General features: G+C 44.3%; 1 protein-coding gene across 2 annotated transcripts in view; it reads right to left on the bottom strand.

Moving 5' to 3' along the window:
• ube2o (ubiquitin-conjugating enzyme E2O) overlaps positions 1–19,190 on the bottom strand; it is a 34,836-nt gene that overhangs the window by 8,635 nt on the left and 7,011 nt on the right. For both annotated transcript variants that reach the window (XM_071504629.1, XM_071504628.1), the window contains exons 2-17: positions 10,837–10,896; positions 10,345–10,455; positions 9,062–9,159; positions 8,778–8,841; positions 8,148–8,291; positions 7,660–7,769; positions 7,328–7,478; positions 6,956–7,013; positions 5,863–6,025; positions 4,641–4,796; positions 2,621–2,775; positions 2,137–2,249; positions 1,845–1,973; positions 1,425–1,514; positions 1,001–1,325; positions 18–385 (exon numbers count right to left, since the gene is read on the bottom strand). In XM_071504629.1, coding sequence (XP_071360730.1) covers positions 18–385; positions 1,001–1,325; positions 1,425–1,514; positions 1,845–1,973; positions 2,137–2,249; positions 2,621–2,775; positions 4,641–4,796; positions 5,863–6,025; positions 6,956–7,013; positions 7,328–7,478; positions 7,660–7,769; positions 8,148–8,291; positions 8,778–8,841; positions 9,062–9,159; positions 10,345–10,455; positions 10,837–10,896 — 2,295 coding nt within the window. The remainder of the gene's footprint in view (positions 1–17; positions 386–1,000; positions 1,326–1,424; positions 1,515–1,844; positions 1,974–2,136; positions 2,250–2,620; positions 2,776–4,640; positions 4,797–5,862; positions 6,026–6,955; positions 7,014–7,327; positions 7,479–7,659; positions 7,770–8,147; positions 8,292–8,777; positions 8,842–9,061; positions 9,160–10,344; positions 10,456–10,836; positions 10,897–19,190) is intronic.

Below are 19,190 nucleotides of genomic sequence, written 5' to 3'. Positions count from 1 at the left end.
ATCCATTTAACACCAACCTCCGTCCCTGCTCCTGCGCTCCCCCCTGCCTCCACCACAGCCTCCATCTTCTCCTCCTCCACGATGGCCACATTATCCAGCGTCTTCCTCAGGTTCTCCTGCAGCTTCTTGATGTCATCCAGGAAGCGTTTCTCCTTGGTGGGTTTCTCGGGGGCCGTGGGCGTCACCGAGCTCGCGACATGAGCCGTGGAGGCCGGTTCGGCGGAGGTCGGGGAGGTCGGCGAGCCGCCGGTCCACAGCTGCTCCACGGTCATGTTCTTCAGGCTCTCCAGGATCTTCAAGGCCTCCTTCAACTCCCTGAACCCCCGAGAGGCCCCATCTTTACTGGTCTTCTCCGCTCCGTTGACTGCGGCTCCTGGAGTGGTTCCTATGAGGGCAGAATTAATAAACATATTTATTTTAATTAGAGACGTGTCAGTTCTGTCTGAATGAAGACTGAAGAAAATGTTAAAAGGTATCTCCACCTCTGTTACTGTCAACTAACCCCATGAAGACCACAATCAACAATGTGTCTCTGAATTCCTGCCCTGTCTGAACCGAATTCATGTGTCTGAGTTTGCAGATGTGTTTCTTCATTGTCTTTAGGTGTGTTTTTAATGTTGTTGTATGTTATTAATTTATTAAAATGTGTTATTTGTACTGCATCATATTTAATATAAAGTGCACCAAGTTTTCTTGCAATGTCTTCGACCGGCTGCTCTGATGCCAAGATGGTGGCTTTTTGCTCTTGTATTTATTTATGACGTGTGTTTGTATTTAGTTATTTGCTGGTTTATACCTTTTAACTTTCTCTGTGTGCAGTTGTAGCTTTTTATAATTTCATTGTACTGGTACAACTTTCCTCACAGGAATTAAATGACCTTGCAGTCGACAGCACTAGAAAACTCTGTAATGTTTTATTAACACTCAGCAGCTGGAGTTGACACTTTTCCCCTGAAATGAACAATAATATACAGAGAATGGTTTTAGAAAAGGTCCTCACCTCCTCCTGAAGCAGGACTGGCTACAGCCACAGATGCCTCTCCCTCCTCCCCAGGGCCTCCTTTTGTGGGGCTGGTGACCCCGGCTTTACTACCCTCCTGTGGGGGGATGATGAAGGTCGTGGAGCCGGTGGGCGTGGGGGTCGGGGTCGCTGTGTCGGTGACATCGGCATTGTTGACGTGGCTGTCGTCCTCGGTGGTGAGGCCGTTATCCGTCTCCCAGCTGTCGCTCTCATCCTCCCACTCCTCCGTGGACAGGACGCTGCTGGTCTCCTCCACCGAGTCGTAGTCCGTCTCCTCGATCTCAGACTCCACGTTGTACAGGTGCTGCGTGTGTGTGTGTGATTATCAGGAGACAGTCAGCAACAGACGCCTCACATCTGACGCCAGTCATTACACTGAATTTCATCACGGACCAACATTTACCTGGGGCAGGACGATGGTCATGGAGTTATCTGCCCACACCACCTCCACTTTGCTGCTCACATCCACCCTGGACACCTGACCCACCGATGTCTGAGGGAGGGAGGACGGAGACACACGACCATTATCAACAACCACGAAAACATTATGACAGAACCAAACATTATATTACATGACATAAAGACCAATAGAACTAAGGCTGTAATGTTAAAAACCTGACAAGATGATACTGTTGGATGAAAAGAACTTAAATTAAATAAAATGTCCTCATAAGAGCACGACTTTGACACCTCGGAGAATAAAAATCCTCCATCAAACTAAGTTTCACGGTCAATATTTGATCTCTATCACAGCACACACTGTTTCCAGGTCATTTGTTATTCCAAGATAAAACGAATGCAGTATTTTCTGAGTTGTTCTCACCTCGTTCTCGCAGTCGTTCTGTCCGTTCTCCGAGTTCCATATCCTGATGACGATGTCAGTGGTGCGGAAGTGAAAATCTGGGTGATCTGCGATGTCGTACACGCTGACGTCCTCCTCCAAGCCGATAACCTGGATCGGAACCAAAACGGCCAGGGATCGAGATAAAACCATCTGCTAGCGGTATGTGAACATATGTGGTGACGTTACTGTGGTCACCACAGACGACGTCATCATTTCCTCTCTCCAACAGACTCACAAACATCGAGCATCTTCACACACACTGTTGTCTCACCTCCACGTCGTCGCTGGAAGAGTTCAGTTTGATCCACTTGACGACACACGTTCGGCCCTTGTGGTCACCAGACTGGATCACACCGTACACTCCCGGGTCCTGGAGGGCTTGGGCTGTGGAGAGCAGACACACACATTTCACACAATTTCAAGAGCAAAACAAAGTAAAATACAACAGAAAAATACGACAGAAAACTCCAGATGCAAAGATTTATTTTAAACAATGGATTTGTCTGGACACCGGCTGTAATGTCACAGCCTTTAAATACGTCCCTGAATTTTCAGTCCCGTTCTCAGACTAACAAACTTGGAGCAGTTTCAGCAAACGACCTAGATACTGTAGGTCCTGGGTGGTGAGTGACCCACATAAAAAAACCTCATCACAGTCCACAGGGACAGAAATCTTCAGTCATAGCGAACAACGAAATCAATGAATCATCAAATCATCGTTATGAAAAATATTTAATATGATTAATTTTCCTTACGTCGTTTGTCAACTACGAAGTCGCCGGGACAAAATTCGTGGCTGTCGAGGTGCTGGATGGGGATGAGGTCGTTTGATCGGATCCCCTTCTCCACCCGCCCGTCCTTCCACATCACATCAGCCGTGGTCTTTGTGGATACGACTTCCACTGCCACTCTGCACAAACAAACAAACAAACACACACACACACACACACACACACACACACACACACACACAGATCAGACTTTTATATTCTGTATTTCACGGCTCAGAACGATTTAAAAACTGTGTCTTGCTTTTTATTACATTAAAGGCCGTTTCTCACTTGTGGTCACAAAGGGAAACTATAACAATAGCTCATTCCTGCTTCTATTTCCCGCTCCACTTATCCAGTCTCTTATCTACTGAGCCATTTATCTTCACCTCGTCTCTCTTCTTGACCTGTTGCTGCCTCTGCAGCTCTTTAAATCTCTTGTTCCTTTGCCCCAGGAAACAAACTGTTGCAGGAGCATTTAGCAAATATCAGCTTGTGGAGAATGAAACTATTATCAAAAACGACGTCTGATGGCTTCATATTTGCACCTTGAACAATGTTATGAACATGTCAGACATTAAATGCCCATCATTAAATCTCCATCTTGATAAATAGTGATGGACTGTGAAAACACAACAACAAAAATGTAAAAGTAAGTCCAGGACAAGCGATGAGATGTGAATAAAGTGCACAAATCCTTTTACTTCGTCACATGTTGATCCCTCATTAAATTATTCAGCACAAAAAAGGAACTTAATAATAATAATAATAATAATAATACAATCACACAAATAAAGTAATCATGTGACAGTGTTGACTATAAATATGATTTAAATTCTAGTGTAAAGCTTCATCTCCCTGCATCAGAAACTATGAAAAATCAAGTCCAGAGGAGTCAAAAACAAGAGCAGCGAGAGGAAAGTTTAACATCTTCAGTGTGAAAACAGAATCCCGTCGACTAAGACTGTCGCTTTAGGAAACTTGAATTTCTGAGCTAAACTACAGCACAGAAGGGAAAACCTGCAGTGTCGTGGTGGTGGAGTGAAACAGTCTGTGTGTTGTAAGCTGAGAATGTGTCTCGATGCTTGTGTCACTGTCAGACAGATCGAGACGTGAGCCGCTGACAAACACGACAGATCCTGGACAAACAGACAGGCAGACACAAAGCTGCAGCGACGGTCGGTAACAGACGATGTCATCGGTCTAATTCTTACATCTACTTCCTGAAACAGCAGCGGGAGAGGTCACTAAATGTGTGGAAGTCCAGGAAACACATCATCATCAAACCATCAGCCTGATACACTCACCAGCCACTTTATTAGGTACACCTGCTCAACTGCTCGTTAACTGAAATATCTGATCAGCCAATCACATGGCAGCAACTCAGGCCTCATCCGTCCATCCTGCCTTGTATCAACAGCTCAGGCTGGTGGTGGTGGTGTAATGGGGGGGGGTGTCTACCTGAGTATTGTTGCTGACCGTGTCCATCCCTTTATGACCACAGTGACCCATCTTCTGATGCTGCTTCCAGCACCATGTCACAAAGCTCAGATCCTCTCTAACTGGTTTCTTGAACATGACAATGAGTTCACTGGACTCAAACGGCTTCATAGTCACCAGGTCTCAGTCCAGTAGAGCACCTTTGGGTGGGGGTGGAACAGGAGATTCACATCCTGGATGTGCAGCCGACAAATCTGTGTGATGTTCTCATGTCAATATGGACCAAAATCTCTGAGGAACGTTTCCAGCACCTTGTTGAATCTATGCCTCGAAGAATTAAGACAGTTGTGAAAGTAATAGGATCCAACCTGGTACTAACTTAGGTTGTTCTCTAAAGAAGGATCAGTCTCTGTAGAGAAACTCAGTCACCAGTGGCCTGATGAGTCGCTACACAGCTGCCGACAAACACAAATACGGTTCCTAACAGGATTATTGTGTGAGTGGAAACAGAAAGGTATCAAAGAGTAAAGCACGTAATATTTGTACTGGTGTGTCTCCCACCCACCGGTCTCCAGGCTTGAACTCGCGGGAGAACTTGGTCCTCTTCTTCTTGTGCTTCCTCTTCAGGTTGCGGATGGAGAGCGGGATGCTCTTCTTCCGGTTGGTTCCCAGACCTCCGCTCTGAGAGGAGGCGGTGGAGCTCGCCGACGACGTCAGGGAGCTGCAGCCAGAGGCACAGTCACATACACAGATGTTTGTCATGCTACAGGTTCAGGATCAGTTTAAGTAAAGTTTATGTGTCATTTTATATCAAACATGCAGCCACTGACATTTATACTTATTACTGATTAATATGTGGATTGTTTTCTTGATTGACTGATTAATTTGCTCTATATATTGTCAGAGAATAGAGAGAGATGTGCCTCACAAATAGTTCAAAATGAACTGATGCTCAGTCTTTAAGAAACATTTACCTTTGACAAGATGAAACAAGAAAAAAATGGCACTTTTGCTGAAGACTATGACCTGAACTTTCTTCGTTTAAAAGTTAGAAACTCTCCTGTTGAGGCCACGTTGCACAGACGATGATTCAGCTCTGTGGTGACTTTAGTTTCATGCTGAACCGGCTCAGACTGTAGCCAAGCATCAGCCTTTAGCTGCCAAACTGACGTACATATTTCCATCACTTCTATTTGGAGGAATATTTGTCCTGTTAAACTAGATTCCAAACTTCAGTAATGAAAAGGTGATGAAGTGTAATTAAACATTCTGTGCTGTGTCTTACCGTCGCACACAAACACTCTCATGAAGAGGATTTTATGAGCAAGTGGCTCAACTTCATCAATTATACAAATTAAATTTAACAAAGCTTAACAGACATTGAGAGACTAATGTTATTAGATTCACACCGTACACCTGCAAACTAATAGACAGAATAATTACCCATAATTCCTGCCTGAGGGGGTCATTGACTTTTAGTAAATCAGTGCAAAGGTGCTACTGTGATACAAACAGACAAAACTGTGCTCCAGTGCTTATTTTATCAAATGAAACACTGTAAAAGGTAAAACACTCCAACACAGCTCCTCAAATATCACCAGGTTTGATTTAAAACCCTTCAGTGACAGAAATGTGAACATTTAATCTTCTCAAAGAAAGTTTTTGTTGCTGCACTGTTGCATCAGATCCCATCACACTTCACAGAAGCTCACAGAGCCGACGCCAGCGCCTCTTGCACTTCCACACGTTCACACGGATGAAATGAAACAAACGGAAGGTGACCGGACCTGGTGTCGTCGGTGTCCTCTGCAGCCTCGTCGTCTGCGTCCTGCTCCCCGTGTTCGGCCGAGGCGTCGTTGGTGTTCTGGGGGTCCGGGGGGCTCTGGACGGGCACCACAGGGCCGTTGTTGTTGGAGTGAGATGAGTCTGTCTGCTCCGATTTGTGTTCACCTGGTGAGCGACGGAAACAAGGAGGAGGCAGCAGTTTTTATTTAAGGTGTGGACGAATCACTTTCTCAAACAGAGAATCAAACGCTCCTGTAGACAGGAAACAGATTATTCATGTTCACCCAGACAGAAGGTAAAATAGATTCACATTAAACCACAGAGACACAGCCCTCCTCCGTTTTTTCCTGAATCATGCAGCAAATCTATTTCTCATTCCTCAGCTGAAGTCTGCTGCACTTCAGCACAAGTTCCAATTAGTCTGTTCCCTCTGAGCTGAGCTCCATTTGTGAAAAGGACCGGCTGATGTCTCACAGGAACTTTACACCGAGATATTTAGTTCTCAGCTACTTTGGAAAAGATGCAAGAGAAAAAAATATACTGACGACGATAAATGATGAATCACTTTGTGTGTTTGTGCTGAGAGAAAACGTTTCTGCACTGTCTCATTTCTGTCTCACTGATGTAATCATGTGTTTGACTAATGAGTGAGTGTGAAGACCACTGCAGCAGCGTCACAGAGACTGGACAGACGAGTTGGACCAGGCAGATTTCTGAGGCACATACTGGGAAAAAAAAAAAAAAAAAAAATCTATATTTCATCAGATTTTCCAACTAAAATAAAGTGAACACTGACAGATTGTCAACAGATTGAACTCAAATCAAAAACACGTCTTCAGCGTTTCTGACCTTCAGTTTCTTGTTTCTAAGCTTTTACGTTTTCTGGCTCTTTTCTACATTTTTTTTGAACATCTATTTTTGATCAAGTAAAATTCTTCAACAGTAGAGTCTGACTGAGTTCACGACAAACAGACGACGACGGCATCAGAGAGCAGAGATGTGTGTCTGTCTGTGTGTGTGTGTCTGTCTGTGTGTGTGTCTGTGTGTGTGTTGTATGTTCCTCTGGTGTCTTCTCTGCAGTGTGCTGTTCAGTACCTTGTGTGTCGGCGTTCTCTGTCTTCTTCCCCGAATCCTTCTTGAACATCCTTTTCAACTGCAGGAAACACACGCACGCACGCACGCACGCGCGCACACACACACACACACACACACACACACACACACACACACACACACACAGAGACACAGAGACAGAGTGAGAAACTGAAGATGATCAAAACATGCCTCGCTGAGAGTCTCCGTAATAAAAAGACTTTCTTAAAATACACCCAACACCATAATCACCTACTGTTCATGAACGTCTCGTGTGAAACAGGTGATTCTAAGTGTTAATATAAAGGTTAAAGGTTGTGTCAGGTAACAACTTCTTCAAATGCAAGAACACATTTAAATCCATCTATAAAACACCTTTCTGGCCACGGGGTCCTCAGGCAGAACAGCGGCGCCCTCGGGTCCTTCACAGGTGATGCGCGTGGCGTCTCCCTTCGCAGGAAAGACGTAGAGGGCCCTCTCTCCCAGCTGCCTCTGGGTGTGGTCGTAGTAGCCCAAGCGTCTCACCCTAAACACAACCAGGAGATTAGATGACGATTCTTTGATACCCATTCAATAAAAACTGAGATTTACATTATTAAAGCTGTGAGAAAACAAAACTTAAAGCGATCCTGAAAAAAAAGAAAAACCCACATCACAGTGACAATAAGGAGACATACACACACCTGTGGACGGATATTTGTACTGACCTGCAGAGATTCTCCTGTGTGATGGTGGAGGGAGGTGGATAGACGCTGTCAGAGCCTTTTGGGGAGTAGCTCTTGGTGATCCACGTCACCTTCAGTTCAACCACCTTTACCTGAGGAAAGCACAGCGACACCACAGAGACCATTCAGACAACTCCAGATATCGAATTAAATCTTGTTTTAATCTTTATCCAGTTTTGATTATACTGTTTCCCTCCATGCAACACAGAGCTGGGTGCAGGTCCCTGCTGAGCTCTAAATGTAAGAACAGTAGAAGTTAATATGTGTAAACTGTGGTTATTTCAATTCTTCTGTTGTTGTTACTAAAACAAGAAGAACGTTGGTTTGTTTGACCCAGAGCTGAGAGAAAGAACTCAACCACAGAGTTGGAAATGAAGACACTTCGATACAATCAGCTCTATTTTTATTTCACGTGATAAGCAGAAAAGAAAGGGCCATCTTCATCATCATCATCATCATCGTCGTCTTACCTCTTCTACCACCACCCTGAACTTGCACTTCCTGCTGAGGACAGGTTTGACCCCTGACAACCACTGTACATTGGAGAAGACTTTGGCCGGACCAATCAGGACCTGGCCTGGGTAGAAACCATACGCCTCGTCGAAGAACAGACCCTGGAAACCAGCACAGTAACGACAGTATGACATGAAATCTGTCTGTTAGAGCCAACACAACAACATGCATATAAAAAAAATGAAATTGCAATGCAGCACATCAAATTTTAACATGGACATTTTCTGTATAAATGCAAACAACATAAAACCCTCTGGGCGGTTTGTTAGAAAACTTATATGTAGTTAAAATAAAACCAGTTTTTCCTCCTCAACTATTTCTAATATCTAAATGAAAAGTTTGAAGTGCCATTAATCAGCGTTAGGGAGGAGATGATACATCAACCTGTCAGGAAAACTAAACTTTGAACATTTGTGATGAAAAAAAGTCAAATCACACTCTGAAATGTGAAGAAGAAATATTGTTGGGTCCAAATATTTACCCTGATAACACCCTGATAAACAGCTGTTCTGTTCAACCTGCAGCAGTGGGGAACTTAAGAAAGTGAAAACACCTGAAGTGACAGATCAGAGCTTGCGGCCACGTACCGAATCGCTGACGTGTGGACAGACGTCGTAGAGCTTGGCGCCGTCCTCCACGCTCATGGAGCACCTGCAGGGAGGCAGACAGCAGGTCGACATTCACTGGATCTGGCACTGATGAAGGCGTGCCAGCATGCAGACACTGCGACAGACACTACCACATGGTCCCAGTATGTGCTGTATAACCATAACCACACACACACACACACACACACACGAACACACACACACACACACACACACGAACACAGACACACAGACACACAGACACACACACACACACAGTCTACCTGGCTCCATTGGAGAGCTTGAGGATGATGTGATTTGTCAGGTCGTACACTTTCCCCAGCCAGAAGTCGTAGGCGATGTAGTCGCCGTACATGAAAGACTGAAGAAAACAATCACAACAGGACAATGATCCGTTTTACATTTCATCCAATTTTGATGCTCGACATAATAAAGACAATAAAAGTCTATAAATCAGTGTCCTTCTCTACACGACTCTGACAGACAGACGCTGTAAATCAGGAGTCGACAAGTAAGTTTGGCTTCGGGCCAAATTTTTTTCTAACCCATTAAACAGCAGCCAGAACATCATCAAAGGCTAAATTAAGAAAACTGATAAAAATGAAACTTAAATTTACTTAATTACTGTTCACATGTGTCTCGTATTATCTGATGGAACCTTTGGAACTTCCTGTCAGAACTTTTCATAATAAAAGCTAACAGCTTGTATGAACTGAAGAAGTGCAGAAAAAATAAACTTTCTTGTGCTTTTATTTTGTAGACAAGATAAAAAGACAAAAATCACTAAAGAGGAGGTGATCTATTTCTACCTTAGCTGTAGCTTAATGTCAGACTGTCCGTTCAATATTTTAAGATTTAAAAACAAAAATCTGATTATCAAAATAATCTTGCGGGCCAGATATTATTGCTGGTGGGCCAGTTTAGGCCCGCGGGCCACCAGTTGCTGGCCACTGCTGTAATGGCTCCAGATGATTCAGTTTAGGTTCCTGAGACACTGAGACTGCAGCATGTTTTTATTCAAAGTTACAGACGTTTAACATTGATAATAAAACTTCTCCAAACCAACCAACCTGATACCAAAACAACAATTTGAGCAGTAAATTAGTTATTTAAGGCCTCTGAGTAATAAAGCATGTGATTAATCAATTACATGAATGTGTGTGTATTTAACTCAGCTTAAACCTTATCCTAACAACATAATAAAACACATTCCTTGTCTATTCTGCTCAACAGGCTGCATTTTACTAAATGTTCTAAATACAGCTGTAACAACCCGGACTTTTCCTTTATAATCAGCGCCGACTGTGAAGGTCTTTCCTAAAATATCATGGAAGAGCAGCTAATTTTTAAGATATTATGAGACGAGTTTTCAGGAAAGCAGCTGGAAATTGTGGCGCCTGTAAAATAAAGCATGGCTGTACTTGTTACAGATTTTTTATATCATAGTTATTTCCAGGAAATTTCCTAGAAAATCACTTGGTTATTATTAGAAATAAAATGAAGAGTTGCCACAGATTTGCTGTGGAGTAAGATGCTCCTCTCTTACCCAGATGTGCTGCAGGTCTTTGCTGTTGACCGGATACAGAACGCAGTTTGTTCCCACCAGTTTCACTGCACACTCGATGTCAATGTTGGTCACAATACCACACTGGTTGTCCTGTAACGCAGCAAACACAGGTCACATCCATCACTGAATGATCTACATTACAGCCTCCTGTTCATCAGCAGCAGGGTCTGAACAAAACAAAAAAAAAAAACACTTAAATTCAATCCAAAAAAAAATAAAAAGTTGTGTCAAAGTTTAATGTTGTATTTATATTCAGACTGAGCTGTGGCACAAACAGCCTCCCTCTGGTCCATCGTTGTTGTCGACCTGTGATAATGTTCCAGTCATGGTTAACGGTGACATGACTGACAATGGGAGAGCTGATTGAAAAAGAGCTGAAGTAACGAGACAAAATCAAAGAGGTGAAGTGAAGAGGGAGAGAATTAGAGATTAAAAAAAAAAAAAAAGATGCAAAGTGAGGACTTCACTTACGTTTGAATTGTTCCGTCGCACAATGTCTCTGATGACGATAGATCGATCTTCAAGTTTCAGCTGTAAAAGAAAGAGAAGACGAGTTTAGGACACGCTGGCTGACGCTGCTGGGTGACCTGACCTTTAACCTGCCGACGGACGCCGCTGTCACTGAGCCGGGTCATCGTTTTCTTATTATAACCCTCTGCACAACCATTCACACTTACTGATCCGTCCCACCCTCGGCCTGTCCCGGCTCACAGCCATGAAGACTGCAACATGCACAGTCAGCAGAGCCTGAACGCCCCCTGAGAGCAGATAAAACGGTTTTGTCGTCTAAACAGAGACAGATTTCGCTGAGCTGGTCAGCGTGAGCCTCTGGTCTGAGAATCCAGCAGAATGATGAACACTGAGGGTGTCGGTGCACATTTTCACTATCAATTATTCAATCAACACGGACGCAAAAATAGCATCTGGAAAAACAATATGGTTAACAACTACAGAACAGACAGATTAATGGACAGATGAAACCTGTATTGATCAAGAACTACAGGCCCAGAGAGACAGAGGGCAGAAAACAGCAGCTGTCGGGCTGAACTTGGCAGAAGCCGAACTCCCGGAGGGAAACCTTGTTCCTGTGAGCCAGGTTTTGCTGTGTCACAGTGTTAGCAAGCATCAGACTCAAAACAGGCCTGATTTTAAAAAAGAGAAGCTTCATCATTGGGCTCTCCTTGTTTCAGGTGCAGATGAGACCGTGAAATATAATCCAGGAAGGTCAGTTAGAGTGACACATCTGAGAGTTTGATGCCAAAAAACATAATGAGACAAGATTTTACAACAATCAGGAGGTAAACAGTAAAACTCATCATCATCCAGCAGGACTGTGCGTTTGCAGCGTCTCCCTGGATGCATCGTGTTGGTATTTCTGCCAGAACCTGGAGCTTTGTGTTCTTATTCCAAAATAATTAAGGGGATTAAAAATCTTTATTCTTCCACTTAGTAGAGTTTGAGATATGAACTCCAGGTCTAATTCTAGTATTTTCCAAAATTTCAGTCTTAATCATCAGATGGACTTTGTTCATAGAGATTGATTAAGCACAGTCGTCCTGTTTATCTCTGCACTTCTTTGTATTAACTCTAAAAACGAAGAAGCAGCATCACTTTCCAACACCAAGTCACTGCAGCATCCGAACGGCCCTGAAGAAGCAGCGCTGCTATAACCTCTCATCTTAAAGGCAGCAATGGCCGAAGCTATTGATAAGACCGATTAGTTAACAGCTGTTAATGCTAACATTAGCTATGTAGCATCCAAACTGAGCAGAATCCAACACCTGCGGTTACCTGCTTCCCCTCGGGTTTGCCAGTTTGATTCATGCAGCAACTTCATCTGCAGCTTGATGCAAGTTTCATCCTTAACATGCAAACTGAAAAACGAGGCGACTCTCAGCTGCTCTGTGCTTTACTCAGATGAAGTAAAGGTAATAATATCATCATAATAAATTACGTTTATAGCTCATTAAACATTTCTACCAGATTCAAAGGCTGATGGTTGATTGTGGGACAGAACTGTGTGGTTCCACAGTCCAGATATTTACTTAGATATTATCTACATTATTTTTCTGGTTATGTAGACGGTAGTTACATGAATGTTGTTGTAATGCTCTGTTTATATATGATAATACTGTAAATGTCATATGTATGATGACTCCTGGAACCTTTGCCTACCTTTACTCTTTTTATCATCAGACTCACTGTATATACTGTATTAATACATATACATATACACTGTATTAATATATATATGGTGTATATATAGCTGTTGTGACGCTTATATCTGCTGAAGGTCCTACAGGCAGAGACACTGTCAATCAATAGACCAGCAGTAAGTTTCTGTTGAACTGAAAATATGTATCTAACTAGAAATCTTGTTGGGTGAATTAATAATAATAATAATAATAATAATAATAATAACTTTATTTATACAGCACTTTTCTAAAAACAAAGTTTACAAAGTGCTTTACATACAGTTAAAATCCTCATCCCTCAAGATACAGAAATAAATTACAGCAGACGATGATCCAGCGAGGACCAGAGGGAGACACTCATCCTGACCTCAACCTCAACCACTGACACAAAAACCACAGCAAGACGTCCCCAGTTAACTGGTCTTCAGGCTGAAATTAGTCGTCAAATGCATGTCAGACACACACACACAAACACACACACACACACACACACACACACACACACACACACACACACACACACACACACACACTCTCACTCTCTTCCTCTCCCAGAATTCAGTGGAGTAGGGTTACAGTGAGGCAAAACAGAAACACTGCCAAGGACACAGGTGTGTGTGTGTGTGTGTGTGTGTGTGTGTGTGTGTGTGCGTGTGTGTGTGTGCGTGTGCGTGTGCGATCGATGTGTCGCCATGTTCCCTTGTAATCTATTAAACAGCAGCCTGTCTGCTCCTCATGTCTCTACTGCTGGGAATACACACACACACACACACACCTCACTTCATTAATATTCTCTCAGTGCATCTTGCTGCAGTGCTCTGCCTCACCAGTTCAAAATCTCTGTGTTTAAATCGGTGCCGGGGGGGGCAGATACAACACACTCTGCCCCCGACGACCACGACAGGACCTCAACAAATTCTGACCAATCTGTGAACCCGCTGCTCAGGAAACAGCAGCTTCACAGTCGTATAACCTGATAATAATGAGTGATTTTAATCTCCAGTTTCATGACAGTGCAACTGTATCATGTAAATGATTCTCGGTTTTCAGATTCTGCTCCGGAGAAGCATCAGGACTGATTCCTCTCCAGGAAGAGATAGAACAGAGAGGAGGGAGAAACTGCTCTCTCACAGATCACAGTGAGATGACGCCAAAAAAAGCCTGAATTCTCACCATCTATTAGTTGTTTGTTTTTATAGTGTGGATGTATTTCTGTGGGGTGAGAGCAGTATCAGTGAGTACATTCATTATCATAATATTATTATAAACTCGGCTGTTCATCATAATTTAAACAATATGCAGGTTTCTGGTAGAGAGAACTATCTTTACACTCTCTGCTCTTCTACCTGTCAACCTAACACACCTGTGGTGGGCGGGGCATACGGCCTTCTCAATGAGGAAGTAAGTGTAGATGTGTCTCTAGCCCCAGTTTTCCCCTTTTTTTCACCTTTTATTAACATTTTAACCCCTGTCTGCCATTTTTGTTTCAATTCTACTGTCCTCTAGTTCATTTCCAGAGTATTTACCACTTGATTTGCCTGCGTCGTCTAATGATCAGTAATGAGAGACACGGGCGTGACAGGTGGTATTTAGCTTTCTGATACCAAAACATCCTGTAATGGGAGAACGGAGGTCCTAAAGTACTAAAGGTTAAAAGTCACACGTGTCTGAAGAGCACTGAGCAAACCAGTGACCTTTTATCTGAGAAAAGACCCTTAATATCATAGGAAGGCTCCTCCGCATTAATCACAAAGCTCTCTCTCTGACACACATCCAGTTTCCTGAAGAGCGACACACGGCTGCAGAGATTCATGCATTTCTCCAGCGTCAGACACGTTCGCTCAGCCCTCGTTAAAACAGGACCTCAACCCTTGTTTGCCGTGAATCCTCAGTCACACACACTCACTGCATTAATGCAAAGCGATCAGATATCTGAGCAGCTCGGTTACAACTAAGCAGCTGACTGTTGCTATGGCTCATGTAATGATGATGAGAGGAGAGGCGTTGAGGCGGCGGCGGGCACCGAGTCAACAACAACAAAAGGAAAAGACCCATGTGCCCATGTGCATGAATGGATGTAAGAGTGTGTGTGTGTGTGTGTGTGTGTGTGTGTGTGTGGACAGGAGACAGCCTCAGCTACTTCTCTATCCAGGCTGATAAGGCAGGAGGGGCCGGGCTGATTACAAGAATCGATGGAGGACAGTATTTGCTTTGACTTCCTGCCCTAATTAACACAAGTCATTATTCAGGTGCTGCACAAGGAGGAGGAGGAGGAGGAGGAGGAAGACACTGCAGAGGACTGCAGCTCGGGGCCACGCCTGTTCTCCTCTCTGGCAGTTCGTTCACTACGCCAGGCTTTTCTCCTCCGACCCACAAACATGAGAGGAAGTGCAATGGATTCAGGTGCACACACACACACACACACACACACACACACACACACACACACACACACACCTCCCTCTGCTCCATGTGCATTGTATTTACAGGTGAAATTCCACCCACAGACGCTGTTATATATCGATCAGTGATAACAAAGGTGCGGTCGTCATGCAGCACCGCATCCTTCATCTCAGCCTTCAGCCTCCAGCACATCGCGGTTCTGCTTCTCAACTGGGGATTCTGGGAATTCATAATTATTTCGTGACTGTTTTCCAGCAGGAGAGCAGATATTTACTGTACGCTGCGCCTTATGAGAGAGGAGAGCAGTATCTCAAACTAGCTTTTTTTTTTTTTGTAGGGCTTTTAAAAATGCGGTCGCACCAGATTTTGCTCCCCATTCATTTCTGTGAGGAGCAGGAAGAGACGTAGCAGGGAAACACTAATAATAATACGTAACAAGTAGCAGCAAAGAAAGGACGCGGCTTTGCTGCAGTGAGAGAAAGGACGGAGACGCAGCTAACGACAGCACGGTGTTTAAGAAACTTTATGAACTGCTGTTTTTAGGGCGTTTTATAACCATTTTAACAGCATCCAACACTCCAGAGCCTTTGAGGGCCCACATGGTGGAGACCGGCAGGTTACTCTGTCATGAGGCTCAGACACTCTCACCTTGAAAGGTGGCTGTAAAACAGGAAGTATCAAAGCTGTCTGTGCTGTCCATCAGTACGTCCACTGTGCCCTAAACGCACAAAATATGGCGACACACACAGCTCACAGCTGCAAAGTTAATACCAGGGATGAACCATGTGCAAAATCATATTGCGATTATTTTGGATTTCAGATTTTGCATTTTCCAGTATCTGGAGAATCTGATTTGTGAGCTGCAGCATTTCACTGATTCATTTCTGGTCTGTTGTGACAATCCCCAAAAAATCTGGATGATTTTGATTAATTGTTCAGCCGCAGTCAATACTCATTTACATCCCTGTCAGGCCTGTGTGTGTCTGTTTGCTCATGTTGAAGCACCAACCGTCTGCTCAGGAGAACTGCTGCACCTCCTCAACAGAAAGGAGAGTGAGGTCATGACTAAGCAAAGATGGCGACCTTTAGGATTATTTTAGTGAGGACAAATTCAAAAAAAAAAAAAAAAAACCTGATATCAAAGAATTAGATAATGATGTGTTTCCTTATTTGTGAAAAAAATAAAATCCAACTATAAACAATTGAATCATCAATCAATCCTCACACCATCAAACCTTCATCTGCAGGACAGCGAGTCTGACTGAGGGCTATTGATCAGGACGCACAGGAAGGGTGCACAGCTCTATTAAAAAGAGAGCAGGCACGAGGCCTTTTACCCACGGAGACCACTGGGGAACGACGAGGGAACTAATAGCACACAGTATCTATTATAGAGCCGTCTCCTCACTGAGTAGTTTAAAGGGATGAAACAAAAAAGGACCAATGGAGAAAAGACAGAGGAAGAGGAGGAAGACGCTGAGGGCTGTGCATTAGGAGGAGGGGGAAGAGCATAAACAAGCAGAATATGAAATCAGAGAGGAAAAGATGCGGTCACAAAGAGGCTGAGAACAGAGAGGAGGAGATGAAGGATGGGATGAAGGATACTCTAGAGAGTCAATCATGAAGATGAAAAAAATAGAAGGAAAAAGTGCGGAGGGGAGGAGGGCGAGGGGAGAGGCCGACAGCATGTGATGGGGAGAAAATGAAGATGAGCAGTGAACAAGGCACAGAGGAGACGGCAGGCAGCCCAAAAAGTGGGAGATCGAGACAGATCCCAGGGGAGAAAGCGAGCGAGAGAGAGAGAGAGAGAGAGAGAGAGAGAGCGAGAGAGAGAGCGAGAGAGAGAGAGAGAGAGAGAGAGAGAGAGGAAACGAAGCACAAGCAAGAGCCAGAAATAGACGAGAGCGCAGCAAACAGCAGATAGTGAGACAGAAAAAGGAGGGGAAGTTAGAAGGGGTTGAGAGAGAGAGAGAGAGAGAGAGAGAGAGAGAGAGAGCAGACAGTCTCCCCACTGGGCAGGGCCAACACTGCAGAGGAAAAAGGGAGGATGAGAGGATGAGGGAGGGAGAGAGTGAGATGAGATGGGAGGAAAGATGGCTGGTGGGATGGGTGCAGGCTCCAGCAGCAAGACAAGTCACTTCAGAGTCCGTCTACTCCCCCGTGTGTGTGTGTGTGTGTGTGTGTGTGTGTGTGTGTGTGTGTGTGGTCTATACAGAGAGAGGAATAAAGGATCATATGGGATCCATTATCTCAGGGCAGGAGCAGTTAGGAGGGGGAGGTTTACAGGATGGGTGAGGAGAGGAGGAAAGAGGAGACGGGGTAGGAGAGAAATGAGAGAAGGTCTGAGGTAAACACAGTGGTGATGGAGGGAAAAGGTGGAGCTGGTGGGGGGAGGAAGATGAGGGAGCAGCGAAGCAGGGGGAGGGGAGATGGAGCCGGGAGGAGGAGGAGCGAAAGGATGGGAAAAAGGGAGGACAGAGGTTAAGGGAGGAGCGGATCAGGGAGGGGGAGAAGGAGAGAAAGGCCGTCGTGTTGTGTCGCCATCATATCAGATTTACAGGAAATACAAGCGGCTGACATCATCCTGTGGTAATTACAACCGGTTCATGTGGGAATGTATTGGCAGCGTTGGATTTGTCACAGATGTGTATGAATCAGCTTTATTTACTGATCTTAAAAGTCTCTTATAACAAAACCATGAAACCAGCAGATCTGGGACGCGGCCACTTTCACCACATGTGGAGGACGAGGTTTTTAGAAGCAGAATAACATGAACATCCCGAGAAAAATGGATGGAGGGAGGGGAAAGTTAGAGTAATGTGAAAGATTGGACTGGATGGGAAGGAGGATAACGGGAAAAGAGGATCAATGAGGTGACAAGTGCACAGAGAGCACAGCTGGTTCACAACTTGGACAACAAGTTAGTTTCACTATAAAAGCCCCGAGACACAAGGGGAGGTGGGGGGGGCTAACAGGCTAAAAAAATGTTCCTCATCTCCCCTCTTCTTTTTGCTTTTACACCTCCTCCTCCACCTGCTGATCAGGCTCAGCACCTCCTCACAGGTGACACCCTTAGTCACACAGGCCCAATCTCACCTGTCTGCGAGGAAACTGACGTAGACGACAACGAGGAACACGACGACAAAGGTGCAACATATTTAGCAGCTACAGTTTGTTCTCTGACAGAGGAGCAGAGGCAAAAAAAAGTGTAAATCAATATGCAAAAGATGAAGCTGTTTGATTTCACACATCAAATGTAACTCAAAGATAAAGCAACCAGGACATTAATGAAGTGCTGTTATCAATAAGATACAATCAGCAAAGTTTCCTCACACAATTTGATCTAGACAGCAGCTAAATAACAGGACTTCAGGTCAATGACAAACACGATTTGCATCATTATTTAAATACAGTTTGCAGTTTGAGTGAATGTTGTGCAGCCGTGCAGAGTCTGACCACAGGTGAAGCAGAGCTGCGGAGCACAAACTAAAATTAGACCTAAATGTCTCAGTCAAAATGCAGGTTAATGTCTCTCAGTCACTTTTAGTTTCCCTGAGCTTCTGGAAAAATGAAAGGTTCTGTTATACAGCAGGAGTTAGAAACCAAGGTGTGAAGATTTTCATCAAGATAAAAAAAACAAAACAACAGAAATTCTTGTTTTTAGAGGAATCGTGTAGTAACTCAATGGCTGGTGACAAAACCTGTGCCTATAGAGGGTGTGTGTGTGTGTGTGTGTGTGTGTGTTTTCGTGGGCCTGCCTGGCACCTGTTCACAACCATAACTAAGGCTCTGGCGCACCAAAGCACCGATGGGCGGTCCTTGGCAGCGGCCTGATGTCCCAGATCACACCAGCGTCTGCCGGCCCACCTTGAGCACCTGCGGACAGTTTGTGAGCGAACACACTGAAGGATGCGAATCAACAATCACGCCGTCATCTGAGGCTGTAAACGCTGCAGAGCTGGAGCAGAACGTGCAGCTTGAAATATCCAACGGACACCGTCAGGCACCACATCAGCTTCAAGAGCCGTAATCCCACAAACGCACCTCACTGTATCATCTCGTCTAATCCACGTGCACAGCGGCAGGTAAACACAAGCTCAGGACCATTCTTTGAAAAATAAAAGTGCAGATTGAAGCTGACAGAATAAATGGTTTAGGGACCGAGTTAATTAGCTCGTGTACACTAAATAAACAGAAATCACTACTGCGATCACTCCAGTCTGCTCA

This window comes from Trachinotus anak, unplaced genomic scaffold, assembly GCF_046630095.1.
Source record: "Trachinotus anak isolate AG129_WGS33_773 ecotype Australia unplaced genomic scaffold, CSIRO_AGI_Tana_v1 ptg000019l, whole genome shotgun sequence".
NCBI lineage: Eukaryota > Metazoa > Chordata > Actinopteri > Carangiformes > Carangidae > Trachinotus > Trachinotus anak.
Note: the sequence above shows the minus strand (reverse complement) of the source record. Positions and strands in the feature narration are given on the sequence as shown.